The 14,914-nt window shown below is 61.7% G+C and overlaps 1 protein-coding gene across 2 annotated transcripts; it reads right to left on the bottom strand.

Moving 5' to 3' along the window:
- Positions 1–382: 382 nt before the first annotated feature.
- On the bottom strand, positions 383–14,914 carry SEZ6 (seizure related 6 homolog). 2 transcript variants are annotated; one of them, XM_088066114.1, is made up of 17 exons: positions 14,786–14,914; positions 6,536–7,105; positions 6,330–6,463; positions 5,249–5,441; positions 4,770–4,955; positions 4,526–4,694; positions 3,994–4,160; positions 3,716–3,910; positions 3,397–3,535; positions 3,118–3,314; positions 2,847–3,041; positions 2,576–2,767; positions 2,299–2,496; positions 2,167–2,205; positions 1,945–2,065; positions 1,762–1,864; positions 383–1,226 (listed from the first exon to the last, which is right to left on the bottom strand). In XM_088066114.1, the coding sequence occupies exons 1-17, from the start codon at positions 14,847–14,849 to the stop codon at positions 1,194–1,196; spliced, it is 2,895 nt and encodes a 964-aa protein (XP_087922240.1). In that variant the 5' UTR covers positions 14,850–14,914; the 3' UTR covers positions 383–1,193. The 2 variants fall into 2 exon arrangements, with proteins under 2 accessions (XP_087922240.1, XP_087922241.1); XM_088066115.1 differs by having other exon boundaries at positions 383–1,210.

Below are 14,914 nucleotides of genomic sequence, written 5' to 3'. Positions count from 1 at the left end.
ACGTAAGGACGCGGGGCGGGGCGGCGGGGCACGCTCACGTCGGCAGGGGGCGCTCAGCGCGTGGCGCGCAAGAGTGGCGGGGGCGCGAGCTCTGCTTGTGACGTCATCCCGGCAGAGGCCACGCCTCTTAAAGCGGCAGTGACCCCCGGAGAGCATGGGAGGAGAGGGCGTGGGGGTCGGGATGCCATGGGGGGAGCTGAGAGGTGGGCTCAAGGTCCACCCTGGGGCTGTGTGTGTGCGTGTATCCCCACTCCAAGCTGCGCCGTCCCGCTGAGGAAGACGCCATCTCTTCTTCTAAAACACCAGTTTTTATTAATGAAACAACCAAAAGATGGGGAGGGGGCCGGTATCCCCTCCAGATCGAGGGGGCGGCGGGGACCGGGGTCACCAGCCCGGGCGGGACGCGGCGGTGGGGGGAGAACAGCCATGTCCCGTGCCCCTGCCCACCCCGTCACTCCGGGTCTGGCCGCGCTGGGGTGCCGGGACGCGCGGGGGGGACACGCTGGTGGCGGAGGGCACCCCCCCGGGGAGGGCGAAGCAAGCGGGGGCCGGGGGGACACGCAGCATGCTGGGGGCACGGGTGGGACACGTCCCTGCGTGGCGGCGGTGGGAGACACAGGGTTGCGGGGGGACCAGCCCTGTGCTGGGTGGGGGAGCGAGGGCGGGGGGGCACCCACCTGGTCACCCAAGCCCCTCGCCCACCCCCCGGGGCTTTGTCCCCTTCCCGCTGCAGCCCTGGAGAGCCCTGCCCTTACCTGGGGGTCCCCACAGCGCTGCTCCCCCTTCCTGTGTCACTCCTCCGTCGCAGGGACAGTGGGGGCTGCTGTTTTTCCCCTGCGGGGGACTGGGGCGAAGGATGGAGCCCAAAGGGCAGGGTGGGATCCAGGGACCTTTGCTGGCTCGGGGGCCGGGGAGGCAGGATGGGGTCCAGGGACCCCCACTGGCTCAGCCTCTCGTGAGCCCAGTGCAGGAGGCTGGGTGACAGTGGGGCTCGGGGAGACCCCAAGGGGGTCCGGGTGGATTGGGGGTGGCAGGGGGGTTGCCAGTGCCCAGGTGGGTCCTGCCAAGCGTTTGGCTTGAGTCTCCTTGGGAGAGGTGTTCCCAGCCCGTGCCGGGGGCTGGTGGGCACGGGGGGGCCTGGGAGGGGTGGCTGCAATGCCCAGCTCCACGCTGCCCACACCTAGATGGACACCTCATATTCTCTCGTGTCCTGCAAAGAAAACAGACTGCAAGGGGTTGGACACTCGGCAGTGCAACGGGGTGCCTGGGACAGGGATACAGCATCTCCCATCCCATAAGGACCTGGGGGCACGTCCCAGACTACAGGTGGCCCTGGGGATGCATGTCCCATCCCGTACATGGGTCCTGGATCAGTGTCCATCCTGTACATGGTGCTTGGATATTTATCCTAGATACTGTGTGTGGTCTCTAGATGGTTGTCAGAACTAATGTGTGGTGCCTAGATGGATATCCCACCCCACATGTGGTCCCTGCATCGATGTTTCTGTGTGTGGTCCCTAACTGGATGTCCATCATGTGAACAGTCTTTGGATAGATACATCATCCCATGGGTGGTCTCTGGGTGCATGTCCCATCCCCTGTGTTATTCCTGATGGATATCCTATCTAATGCGTGTGTTCCTAGAACACATAACCCTATCCCACGCCTGTCCCAGCCCATGCACAGCCCCTGGCACAGGTGGCCCATGCAATGCAGGGTCCCCAGGGTGCCCAATGGGGGGGTGTGGGGGCCAGTACTTACTCCTGTCTCGTAGGTGGGATTGTCAAAAGCCGACTCCACGGTGATATGGTCATAGGGGTGGGAGCCAGCAAGGGGCAGCTGGAGGGCTGGCTTCCCCTGGAGCCTGTGGGGAAAGGACAGCTGGAGTGGGCAGGGGGGGGCCGTGGGGCCCCATGGAGTGACAAGGGCCAGCAGGCCACTCACTTGGAGAAGTAGAGATAAATGCCCCCAATGAGCAGGGCCACCACCAGCACAGGCAGGAAGACAGCGATGGCAATGTTGGTGCCCTCCAGCGTTGTCCCCGAGGGCACGGCCTTGGCCACAGCTGTCCAGGAGAGTTGGGGGCTCACCCAGGGGACACCCCACATCGGCTACACCCTGGGTGCCCCTCTGTGCTCTGGCACCCCAAAGCACCCTTGCCCTTACCATCCAGGTTGCGGTTGCTGTAAAACTCATCGTAGGAGGCTGGAGGTGGTGGAAGAAAGAAAACAGCAAGGGTGAGAAGTGGGATGCTGAGCGGTGCCTGTGAGGTGCTGGAGTGGGGAGCCGTCATCTCACCCGCCTTGCAGATGGGAGGGAAGCCGCTCCAGCGTGAGGGGTGCCCAGGCAGGCAGCGCAGGCTGCTCTCGCCCAGCAGTGCCCGGCCAGCAGTGCAGGAGAAGTGTAGGGTGGCTCCTGCCGGGTACAGCCGCCGCTCCGGGTTCTGCCTCCCGCCCGCCGGCACGCCAGGGTTGTGGCAGGGCTCGTACGTCTCCGCTGCGAGGCAGTGGTACCGTGGCGTCAGCACTCACCATCAGCTTTGGGGATTTGCCCGGGGAGGGGATGCCCAACTCACGGATGCACTTGGGGAGGCGGTCACTCCACTTGGGTCCCCCCGCAGCACGGTCATGGCAGGTCAGGGTTCCAGCACCCGCCAGGACGTAGCCCTTGTCACAGACGTACTGCACGGTGGCTCCCACCGGGAATTTAGGGTTGGAGACCACCCTGCGGCTGTGCTCAGCATCCCCAGGGTCCCGGCAGGTTGTCACTGCGGGCAGGAGTGACCGATGGTGACAGTGGCTGGGGACGCGCCCCAGGGCAGGGGGTCACTGGTGGGCAGCACTCACCCCGCTCGCAGGAGGGCAGGTCACCGCTCCACGTCAGGTCCCAGTGACACATCAGGAGGTCAGTGCCAGTCAGCTGGAAGCCGGGGTAGCAATGGAAGGTGACCACAGTGCCATGGAGAAGCTCCGGTTGTGAGGACGTTTTCCAGCCATTGGCAATGTCCGGCAGCTCAGGACAGGTGTCATTACGGGGGACCTCTGTGGGCACGGAAGGCTGAGCAGGGCAGTGGGGACACTGTGGACACCAGGGACACTGTCCCGCCATGGCCCTCACCAGAGAAGTGGATGACAAAGCCCTGCCGATAGGCAAAGGCACCGGCGCCAGGGTCAGACTGGAACTGGACGGTGACATCAGCAGTGGATGCGTAGAGCTTGAAGCGGCCACGGGCGCCCGTGTACTGGCCCAGGATGCGCGCAGTCAGGTCGTCCCCATCATAGAAGGTCAGCATGTCTCCCGAGCCCAGCCGCAACCTGGGGCAGGGGGATCGTGAGGGCAGGGAGTGCATAGATCTGTCATCCCACTATCCCCATCCCGGCCCATCCCAACACTCACACGCGGACATCCAGCATGATGCGCTTGTCCTCCTCCACGTGCAGCCCCCAGATGCAGTCCTGGCCCTTGCCGTACGCCTCTGGCCAGTTGGGCGACAGCACCACTCCAGCTGTGTCCGTCAGCTCCCCGCTGCACACCGCTGTGGGCATGTGATGGGCTTGGCACTGCTACAGGGCACCCACACAGCACCCACTCCAGCATCCCACATCCAGCACCCACCATATCCCTCAGTCCCATTACACACAACAGCACAATGGCTGCAGTATCTCTCATGCCCCATTCACAGCAACCCCCGGCACCCTCCAGCACCAGCACCCACCACGGCACGCTGGTTCCGTCTCATTCCACTGCGGGTCACTGGGGTCGACACACTCGATGATGGTGGAGCCCTGCTCCAGCGTGTAGCCAGGGTCACAGCTGAACTCCACCGTGGTGCCCACGGGGTACCGGGGATCACTGGCCGTGAAGTTCCCGTACTTGACGAAGGGCTCGTAGCAATGCCCCTGCTCAAAGGCTGCAGGCACAGGGGCAAAGGTCTGCAGGGGCTGGGTGGGCACAGGGATGTTTGGGTCACCCGCTACACCCTTGGCCCCATACCCTCATAGCGTAGCGCCATGCCCGCAGCGGCCCCGCTGCTGTCGGTGGTGAGCTCCACAAAGAAGTGGCGTCCGGTGCTGAGCAGCCCCTCAATGGGCAGGTACTCCACCTCGTAGGAGTCGTACACTGGTGGTGCCTCCACGTTGTTGCCATTGCGGATGATGAGCCTGCCAAGGCATGACAAGGGCAAGGTGCAGTGCTGGCCATGGCCAACTGCAGCCATGCTTGGGCATGGATGGTAGCCTCCAACCCCAGCCATTGCCAACAGCACCATCCTTGGGCATGGCCAGAGGTTATCTTCCTTGAATATGGCATACAACACCTGTCCTTGATCATGGCCAATGGCCAAAGGTAGCCACACTTGGCCATGGCGAGCAACACCCATCCTTAAATATGTGATGTGATTAATGTGATTAATGATGTGATTCCACCCTTGGATATAGCCAAGAGCACTCATCCTTGAACCCCATGAGGGGCTGCCCCAGGGTGCCCCCATACTCCTAGCCCCCCCCAGTTTGCTCCAGAGCCAAACCTGTCATCATCCTCTGCCAGTGACACCTTCTCGAAGTGGAGGTGCAGGCGATGTCCATCTGGCGCTTCCAGCAGCCAGTGGCACGTCAGGTTGTTGCTGTAGTTCCCAGGAAAGCCGGGCGAGACAATGCGTCCCACTGTGGCGTTCTGGACCACCCCGCCACATGCCGCTGTGGGAGAGGGACCGTCAGTAGGTGACTGTGCCCATGCCAGCTGTCCCGTGTCCCCATGGTGCCGGTGCTTACCGAGACAGAGGGGCTCGTGGGCACTCCAGAAGGGGCGGGTGGCGTTGCGGCAGACGAGCCGGCGGGCGCCCTGCAGCTGGTATCCCGTGGAACAGCGGAAACGGGCGTCCCCACCAGGGTGAAGGCTGCTGACCGAGACCTCCCCGAAAGCTGGCCGTGCTGGGAAGGGGCAGCTCAGCAGGTAGGCTGGGGGCAGGTGGTGGTGTTACCAAGGCTGAGGAACAATGGACCCCCCCAGAACCCAGAAACTGCCTCCCTTGGAAATGCCAGGGCTTGACTGACATGGTGCCTATGGCTGCCGAGAATTATGCTGAATTAATCCATAATTGCTAAGGTCAATCAGCTTTCCATGAGTGTTCCTCCCCCAGTCAGTGCCCGCTTAAAACACAGATAAACTCCTGGTGCATCGCCATGACCCAAATTAGCACCACGCTGGTAGGGAAGCTTCCAGAGGGTACAGAGGGGTCTGAGCCCCATACCTTGGTAGTGAAAGTGGTAGGAGCCAGGGCTGGGGGGCCGGGGGCTCTGGAAGCGGAGGGTGAGGAGGTTGGCTGGGCTGCGGATGACCTGGCCCCGCCGCAGGAAGGACTCGTTGGCCAGGAGGTTGGGCTCCAGGCCTCCTGCGCTCTCCACCATCAGTGTCTCCCCTTCTGCCAGGCTGATGTTCTCTACCTGCCGGGGACACAAGTGTCACCACAGCAGCATCACCCGGTACCTGGCTCAGAGCTGGTCCTTGAGTGGCTTCCCAGCGGTCAATAGCCCACTGGAGCTTGTCTGTGCGGGGCAGCACCTTTCAAACATGGTTAGCAGTGCCATAAATCATCCCTCTCGCCAAGAACAGCAGGGCCCAGCCAGCGGCTCTGCCAGAGCACCACAGCACAGCCAGCAGAGCACCGCACCGGCAGCCTTGCAGACAGCCAGCCTCGCCCTCTGGAACAATTTGCTATTAATGATGCTAATTAAGCCGTGCTGCATGTTGAGGAACAGCAGCACTGGTGAGTGTGGGCTGGAGCGGGGAGAGGTGGTGGAGGTTCTGCCTCTGGCTCACTGCTGGCTTTCCACAAGCCCTGGCACTGCCCTGCAGTGGCTTCAGCAGAGATGGGGACACATAGCCCAGTGCCACTGACGGGAGCAGCACAGGCCTCAGCACAGCAGGATTTGCTGTCAGCTCCTGGCAGATGGGTGCTGGGTGTTCCTGGCCCTGCAGCACAGCATGGCACCTGCTGGGACTGCTCACACCTTCTCCATCAGGGTGTTGTTAATTAAATCGTGCAGCACTTCTTTGTGATGGGTGCCAGCCACAGCAGCTGGTGGGCACAGAGCATCCTGGGGCATCCCAACAACTCATGTACTCACATCCCTGTGCCAGGGCCTGAGGGCAGGCAATGCCCTGAGCCAGCTCTCTTAGCTTAGAGACACAGGAATAGGGACAAGGACAGGGACAAGACCATGTGTTTGCTGCACCCTGCACAGACACACAGCCATGGCACAGAGTAGGGGACATGCCACACTTGTCTGCAGGCACTTGGCACCCTGGCCCACCCTCAGCCCTCAGCTCACCTTGAGCTCCACACCATAGCCAGGGTAGACAGAGATGGTGTAGGTGCAGTCCAAGCTGCCATCATAGGGGACACTGGTTGGCTCTGGGGACGCCAGCCAGCCCTTGGGACCCGCCAGCGTCCGGTTGCAGGGAGCTGGTGACAGAGGAGACCCCAGCTCAGCCCCACTTCACCTCAGCTCCACCTGACTCCCTCCCTGGTGCTCACCTGGCCCCTGCAGTGTGGTGACTGTGGTGGTGGTGATGGTGGAGGTGGTAGTGGTCCCCTCCTCATCCCCAGGCACCACCATGACCCCATTGCGGGGTGCCAGGGATGTGCTGGCTGTGGTGGGTGCCTGGCTGGGGGATGCAGTGCTTGATTCTGGCACCCCAGAGGGGGACAACGAGGGGTCTACACCTGGCACAGCCCCCCATGTCTCCCCCCATGGCCCGGGGTGCCCCGCTAGCGTGGTCAGCGGGTCAGTGGGGAAGGCGGGCCTGGGCAGGGCAGGGGTACGGGGTGAGGGCTCGGGTTCTGGGGGGCCGGGGGCTGGCTGGAGGGCACTGGCAGGGAGGAGGGGACCAGCGCCAGCAGGCAGGAATGGCGCCTGGGCCAGGTAGTCCTTCTTCAGGAAGGCTTCGTGCAGCAGGTCCTCCAGCAGCGGGTGGTGGTTGAGGATCTTGAGCGTGGGCGCCGTGCTCACAAAGCGAGCCTCTGCCTCCCGCTCCGCCGGTGTGGGCACTGCCGTCGGCTCCACCTCAGCGCTCTCCCCACTCTTCCTTGCCAGCCCGTTGAAGCCTGGAAGGAGGAAAGAGTGTGGGATGCTGGGGACCTGTGGACTGATGCTGGGGACTGAGGGAACAGGGGACTGGTGATGCACCAAGGAGTGATGCTTCAGCACTGTGCCCTCAGCAGCACCTGGGAGCAGTGCTTGGACACAGACTGATGCTGTACCGGGTATGGATGCAGCTCTGGGGAGTGATGCTGGTGCAGTGCCACAGACCTGTGCTGCACTGGGGACTAACTCTTCCCATGGACCAACCCTGCACCACAGGCCAGTGCTGCTCCAAGGCCTAATGCTTCCCTGCACGCCAATATTCCCCCCAAACCAGGATGGCAAACGAGCATCAGCCACATGCAGCGGGACTGTGACACCCTCTCCGCATCATACCCTTCACTGGGGCAGCCCTGGCAATTAAGCCGTGGCTAATTAATGCACATCGCCAGCTTGTACCATGTGAAGGGGTGCCCACTCCTCCTGTGAGCCAGCCCTGATGGGAACAGCCCTGGGATTGGGTGTCCCTGATCACAGATTATCTTTCACCACAGAGGTGGCCATCCTGTGCCAAGGTTCTCCCAGGACTGCATTTTCCCAGGGTGCAGACACACGGGTGATTCCCATGACTGCCATGACCAGCTGTGCCAGGAATGTCACGGGAGCCTGGACATTTGGACCCTTCTCCAGGCTGCCAGAGAGCTCAGCTTCTTTCCAGCCAGGCTGTCCCTGAGCAGTGTGAGTGTGCAGGGAACCCCCTACCCCATCGAGGCTCCCCCCTCTCCCACCCACAGCCACAGGGATTTCCCTGTCACAGCCCCGTGTTCCTCCCAGGCATTAGTCTCTGAACAAATCCCCAGCATGCCCAGCCCAGCAGCTTACGGCCTTTAGACCAAAAATAAAAGAGAATTTAATCAGCCCTAATGAGTCACCCAGCATCTCCCGCTCCTAGATCTGCCACAGCACTGTTCCCTCTCCAGCTGGGCACAGCTCAGTGCCACAGCAGAGGGGATGCCATGGTGACACCCAGCATCCCTCTGAGGCCCTGGTGTGGGACACGAGGCCACGGTAGCGTGTGGGCACGTCTTGCCGCCGTGCACAAGCACTGATGACACGATACTCCCAATTACCGGGTAATTATCCCTATCCGTAGCAGGGCAGGGCCCCGCGAAGATTAATTACTCTGCGACTGCTGCTTTTAAGGGACAATTAAGAGACATTATCTTGGGTGTGCAGCTTAGTGGGGAGGTGCTGGGTGCTGGCAGGCTCCTCACACTGCTGCTACCCACCCTCTGTCCCCACCACCCCCCTGCCATCACACCGGGACAATGGTAATGCCCTGGGCACAGCGGCACAGCAGGGACACCTGCCCACACCAGCTCCAAGAGGTCTGCTTGCCCCCCAGCAAGGCCAGAATTATGTTTTAATAGGATCCATTTATTAGAACATAAAAGTTAATGAGTTTATACTGAAGGGCGCCAAAATCTCCGTTAGGCTTTAATAGCGGATTGGTGCTCAGGGCTGGGCCCTGCACCACCACCACTGCCCAGTGTGGTGAAGGCTGGGCTGGAGATGCCCACCCACCCCCCTGGACATTCCTGCCCATGAGCATCTCACCTGCCCGGGGTGCTGGGGGGCACGGTGATCCCCATGGAGGCTAGTGGCTAAGGCCAGGCCTCACAGCAAGGATCCTACAACAGGTCCCACCTGGATCTGAGCATCCTGGGCTGGGCAGTGTCCTGGCACCAGGCACTGCCCTGGGTGTCACACTATATTAGGAATGGCAAGAAGCATGACATGACTCTCTTAGCTGCATTGTCCAAGAGAGCAAAGTTTATTATTCTTAATCTTCTTTTTGGAGAAGGTCCAAGAGGTAAAACTCTCACTGGTCATTAAAGCAACTTATCACCATCATTGGTTAAGTGGAACACCACCCCTTGACTGTTTCTTGCAAGTAAATCCTAAACAACACCTGCCAAGATTGTTGTCCTTTACCAAGGACTGTTTGGATTCTTTCTCATGCTTTCTCAGGCCAGAATGAGAAGCCTGTGTGACTTAGTTTCACACAGGCTCTGTTCCCTGCTTGCTTTTTGCATTTAATATCCACACCTGGGCTCTGTGTACCACAGAATGCTCTTGGTACCAGGGGATGCTTGGGACTGGGGATACTCTTGACCCTCTGGGGATGCTCAGGACACCATGAGAAAGCAGCAAGTGCCCAGCTGCTGACACTCAAGTCCTGTGAACACCACGGTATTAGATCCTCCACCTCCACAGATGTCTCTAAGCAGCTTATCTCCAGTGCCACAGCTATGTCCCTCCCATGTCCCCAAGGTGACCAGGGGCTGCTGACGTGGGACTGGCCACCCCTCTGGGCCCTGGCACCCAGCAGCCTCCCTGCTGAACTCAGGGTGGGCAAAGGGACTGTCAAGTCCCCAGTAGCCATGTGCCTGTTGGGGTCCCTCGTCATGCTGGCCACGGTCACAGCGGGGACAGGATCCTAATCCCTCCCATTGGCTTTTTTGGGTGGGAGTTTATTAACAGCAGCCAGGAGATGCCAGAGACTAATCCGACTGTGGCGGGCGGAGGCCCCCGTGGTGGGAATCGATGCTGCCTGCTGTCACAAATAAATAAATAAGGCGGCACGCGGCCGCCCAGGGAGCACCGATCAATGCTGCCCGCCAAGAAAGCAATAACAGAGTGGCCAGCTCAGGGAGGGGACAGGGCAGGGCCCTCGGTGGCCCCAGGAGCCGTGCCTCAGTTTCCCCATCTGTAGGACGGGGCAAGCGGGAGGTGCAGACAGGCAAGTGCCTGGCACAGGGTGAGGGCAGAGGCTGGGCCTCACAAGATTCTAGGTTTATTTTCTAATTTAAAATCCAATCTGGCTTTGCCCCCGTGGCCAGGGCCAGCAGCTGTGATGAATGAGCTGTCAGGCAGCTGACGCCACGCTCCCCCACCCACAGCCTCCCTGTCCCACAGCCTCCAGCCCCCTGAACTACTCCCAGCCTCCACAGCAGGAACAGGAGAGGGAACACACCCTGGTGATGCCAGATCCCTACCTGCCCCCTGGTGGCCCTAAGGACCCCAGGCGAGGAGCAGGGCTTGCTTCCAGGTGTGAAGGCAGCGTGGGCAGGAGCAGGCAGGGAATGCAGGTGGGTGCAGGTGGTGGCAGCGTGGGCAGGAGCAGGCAGGGAATGCAGGTGGGTGCAGGTGGTGGCAGCGTGGGAATTCAGGCATTGTCGGGATGCAGGCAGGGGTGGGCGTGCGCAGGCAGGAGCACACAGATGGTGTGAGGGTGAAGGCAGGGGCGGGTGGGCATGGGCAGGACTGTGCAGCCAGCCCCTCTGCCACCCAGCTGGCACCACAGACAAACCGCTGGCACCCAGCATGGCGAGCTGGCACTTATGCTGGCAAGCACGTCCTGCCACCCCATGGCCACCTCCACCCCGGCACCACCAGTGACCCCAGATGCCCATGGCCAAGCTGAGACTGTTAGAGCAGCAGAAGCAGAGACCCAAGAGGCTGCCCTGGTGCCCAGGGACACCGCTAGCGAGAGCGGCCGCCAGCCCTGGCAGCTATCGGAGGAGCTCGGCTTTAATATTCATGGCAGCGCTGGTGGGGAAGCGTTTGACCTTGTATGTTTTGCAATTCTCCTTGAATTGAACAGTCATTTACCCGCTGACACATGTCACATCACCGCAAACCGGTTCCCTGGAGCATCACAGCGGCCGAGCGCCGGCTGACACACCGAGCACCACCAACAGCGGGTGGGCACGAGGGCAGAGCCCAGTGGGCAGCTGCGTGCCCATCTCTTGGGCTTTCCTCCCTTGCCACCTGGTGGATGCCAGTGGTGCCTTTGTCCCCTCCTCGCCACCCACAGCCCATGTAATCCCCCTTCCCCATTCTCCCTGTGGAGCTCATGGGTTTCTACAGCAATTCCCCTGCATGGCAGCAGCGGTGATAAATTGTATGTCTGCTGCTATTTCAGACCCAAGCACTGTGCGGTGCCATGTCCCCCCTCACTGGGCTGCCAGCACCCAAACCAGCTCCTCCAGTCCCTCCCCCAGGACTTCCTGTGATGAATACCCCACTGCTGGGCAGCACCCACTCAATGCCACCCCACAGTGGCCTTGATGTAGGTGCCAGGGCTCCATGTCACACAGGGCTCTGTGCAGGCTCTGGTCTCCCCCAGGACCCAGCACAGCTCTGGGTGGCAGAGGGGCACCCAGCCCTCGGGGCACCCCTGGGTGCTGGGCGTGCCTGCCCAGCGTGGGCAGGAGTCAGGCAGGGTGATCAGGGCCACGCTGCCCACCCCGTTCCCGTCTCCCCTTCCCTCCGCCCACTGCCAGAGACAGTAATTGAAATCGGTTGCGGGAGGCGAGCGAGAGCCGCTTGTCGGGCTCTGTGTTGGGCTGCTCAGCCATGTCATACTTCCTGCAGATACCATTCCCTCCCATCGCCGCCTGCTCCTGCCAGAGCCGGCATTTCAGCTGCCCCCAACACTCTATCTCTTCCAGCCAGCACCACATCCTGCCCCAGCACCTCTTTTCCTAGAGGATGAACCATCCGGTTCTGGAAGCCACTGAGGGCTGATCTTACAGACATTTCCCCCTTGCTGCCACCCCCCAGGGCATCTGGGGACCACCAGAGCCTGCCCTGCCCAAGCATCACCTCGCTCATTGCCCACCACTGGCTGAACTGGCATTTCAAGCACCTCTCTCCATTTTCACAGGGTCAGAGTAGCGCTCTTGCAGCTGATTAATATTTGATCCCTTCAGCACAGCTTGTTACTGCATTTAAATTATATATGTAATAATTCCTACTGGTACAGTGAGCGTGCGGGCTGACTCCTGCCGCTTCTCCTGCAGGCTGGGGGCCGAGCAGATGCCCAGCCCAGGCCAATGGGGCTCCCTGGCACCTCGGAGGATGTGATGAGCAGTGCAAGATCTCAGCACACGGCAGGCTGGCAGTGAACCAGGCAGACAGAGGCATCCCCAGCTGTCTCTGAGGGGCCCAGGCAGCCCTTTCACCCACCCGAGGATGCTCATGGTGGGAGCAGTGCTGGTCCTCTGGTTGTCCCCATCTCCCCAGCAGCAGGAGGAAGGGATGCTGCCACTCCCGAGTTCCTGCCTGCGAATGGAGGGAATCCATTACCTCCCTGGTTATAGGCAGCTTTCAGAGGCAATCTTTCAATTGTGCACATTTAAAGAATTGATTTGAGGCGAAATTATCCTCTCCCATCAGAGCCGCTGGAGACACAACTTCATCTGCTTCCCCCGGGGGCTGTTGGTGCTCCCAGGGGACCCCAGAGCCAGGGTCAGCCTCAGCCCCCACCCCGGCAGGGGCTGCACACGGGGAGTGACAGCCCCAGGAATACCGTGCCAGCCTGGGGGTCACACCAGCAGCGCAGAAGGGAGAGGGGGATTTCTCTACTGCTTCAAACCAGGCCTGGGGGTGCCCTTGTCATGTCCTTGCCCAAGCTTCTTTGCACCCCATTTTTCCCCACATTCCCACTGGCTCTACGCGGCAGCCCTGCCTGGCACAGCACCCTGTGCTGAATTCATCCCTGCCACCGCAAACCCACAGATGATCCCTGCGGCAATCAGGCTCCTGGGAAATGGTGGGGGTGGTTGGCTCAGCCTGCTCCCCACATCCCCACGGGACAGCCCTGCCCTCCCGCTCCCTGGCTTAAGAGTATTATCCAGATAATCCTGGCCTGGCGGCACGGCAGCGTGGTGGTGATGAAGTCCTCCGAGGCACGCAGGGCACGAGCACACGCGCCGTTAATTACTGGAGCAGGCGCCTGCCTCCTTCCCCAGCCCCCTCCCCACACTGAGACCCCAGCCAGCACCCCCACACCCCCAGGGGCACCGTGTCCCCCAAATACATCACCCCTATGGGCACAGTGCGTCTGGCTGATGCTGGATGCCGTGGCACAGCTCAGGCCCTGTGCCCCCTGACACAGACTGTGCTGCTTCCTAATGCCCCAGGCTGTTAGGACACCAAATTACAAGGAGCTCCTTCCAGTGTGGCTAAGATGACCCCCAGAAAAAATTCCTGGCCTGCCATGGCTTTGGAGAGCTGGGAAGAGGGGCTGCAGTGGGGCAGGGCTGATGGAGCTATGCCTGGCACAGTACCCCTAGGCTGCACCAGTGCCATGGGGTCCAGACCTCACTTTCTGCTGGGGAAAATCCCTGTGGACAACAGGGGCTGGTGGTGCCCCACAGCTGGGGCAAGAGAAAGACAGGATGAGAGTCTGCATTGCCACCGCTCAGACCACATCACCAAGCTCCCCAGCCTGGATGAGGAGTCTAAGACTCCCTGACCTCACGTCCCTCAGACCCATGGCTCATCCCCGTCATGCACCAGCCCACTGATTCCAAGTCAAGGCCGCAGTGACACTGAGTGTGGCAATGCTGCATGGAACCCCGGGTGCTGCCTGAGCTGATGGAGGATGTGGAGCTTGAGGCACCAGCCACACAGGCAGCTCCCAGTACATGATGAGGGCATATAGGGTGGACAGGACCCCACAGGTCCCAGCCTTGGGAAAAGCTCAGCACCTCCCAGGGCATCCCTGCTTTTAAGACTCTGGGAAATGCACATGCAGTGTTTAATTAACTTTATTGATATTCAGAAATTAGGGAACTGACTAGAGGTAATTGCTCATTAGAAATCATTAAACCGACACAGTAAGCACCAGCCTCCCTTGGGGGAAATCTGCCCTGCTCAGCACCCTGTTCCCAGGACAGAGGGACCCCCAATATCAGTTTTGCTGCCCCCCAGCAGGGCAGGAGATGTGTGTGCCATGGCATTTCCCCACTTGCTGTCCCCATCCATTCCCTCTCCCAAGCAAGAGGGCTGTGGCAGCTGCCCCAGGCGGCAGAGTGAGCTGGGAATAGCAGCGGGCACAGGGCCACGGCGCCCTTCCCCGGCTGGGCTCGGCTGCCAGATGGGGAGTTTATGTAACTCCCTGCACGGCTGCTGCCTGCAGCTGGTGCCCACATCCCGCATCCCACCAGGGCCAGCAGGGCTGGACCACGACCCACCCATCGCCCACTGGAGGGTCCCCAGTCCTATTTTTGGGGCAGCGGAGCCACGAGGCATCGAGGCTGCCGGTGCCCCACGGGTGGCAGAGACAAGGAGACGAGCTGGGTGTTGGCCGCTCTCCTTGGCAAACCAACACCCGCCAGCCCTGTGTCCCCCGTGTCCCCCCGTGCAGCTGGAGGGGTCACCCCAACAGGGAAGAGAGGGGGAAAGAACCAAACACCCCCAGTATCCACCCGGCAGTGGGGACCGCACGGAGGGACGGGCTCACGGCACAGCCAGCCTGACGGTGGCTCGAAGGGCTCGGTGACCGCGGGCGCGGGTCCCGCCGTGCCTGCCCAGCCCCCGGTGCAGCGATGCTCCCCCCAGCCGGTCACACCGGCGAAGGGGCTGCAGCCGGAGCCTGCCGGGGGCGGAGTTGCACCAGCCCCGCTGCAAAGCGCTGTGCGCGTCCCCGGAGGAGGTGGCGGTGGGGCGGATAACGGGGAGGGGGGGATTGTCGGTTCACCGGGGGAAAACGGGGAGCGTCCCCTCCGCATCGGGGGGCGAGCGCGAGTTGGCAAAGTTTGACGGCGACGGAGGTGGCTTGAGGCCAGCCGGTACCGAAGGGTGGTCGGTGTGCACGGCGGGGATGAGCCGGGGTGTCGGCCGGCGCTTACCGTGTGCCGGGGCGAGGAGCAGCGCGGCGAGGAGCGGCAGGAGCAGCGCGGGCGGCGGGCCCATGGCCGGCGGCGGTCAGCACCGCGGACAGCTCCGCTGCGGCGGCGGGGCCCCGCGCGGCGCCCGCC

The sequence above is a fragment of the Pseudopodoces humilis genome, chromosome 23 (assembly GCF_049639895.1).
Source record: "Pseudopodoces humilis isolate 2021_Gansu_Grassland_sample_001 chromosome 23, ASM4963989v1, whole genome shotgun sequence".
Taxonomy (NCBI): Eukaryota; Metazoa; Chordata; class Aves; order Passeriformes; family Paridae; genus Pseudopodoces; species Pseudopodoces humilis.
Note: the sequence above shows the minus strand (reverse complement) of the source record. Positions and strands in the feature narration are given on the sequence as shown.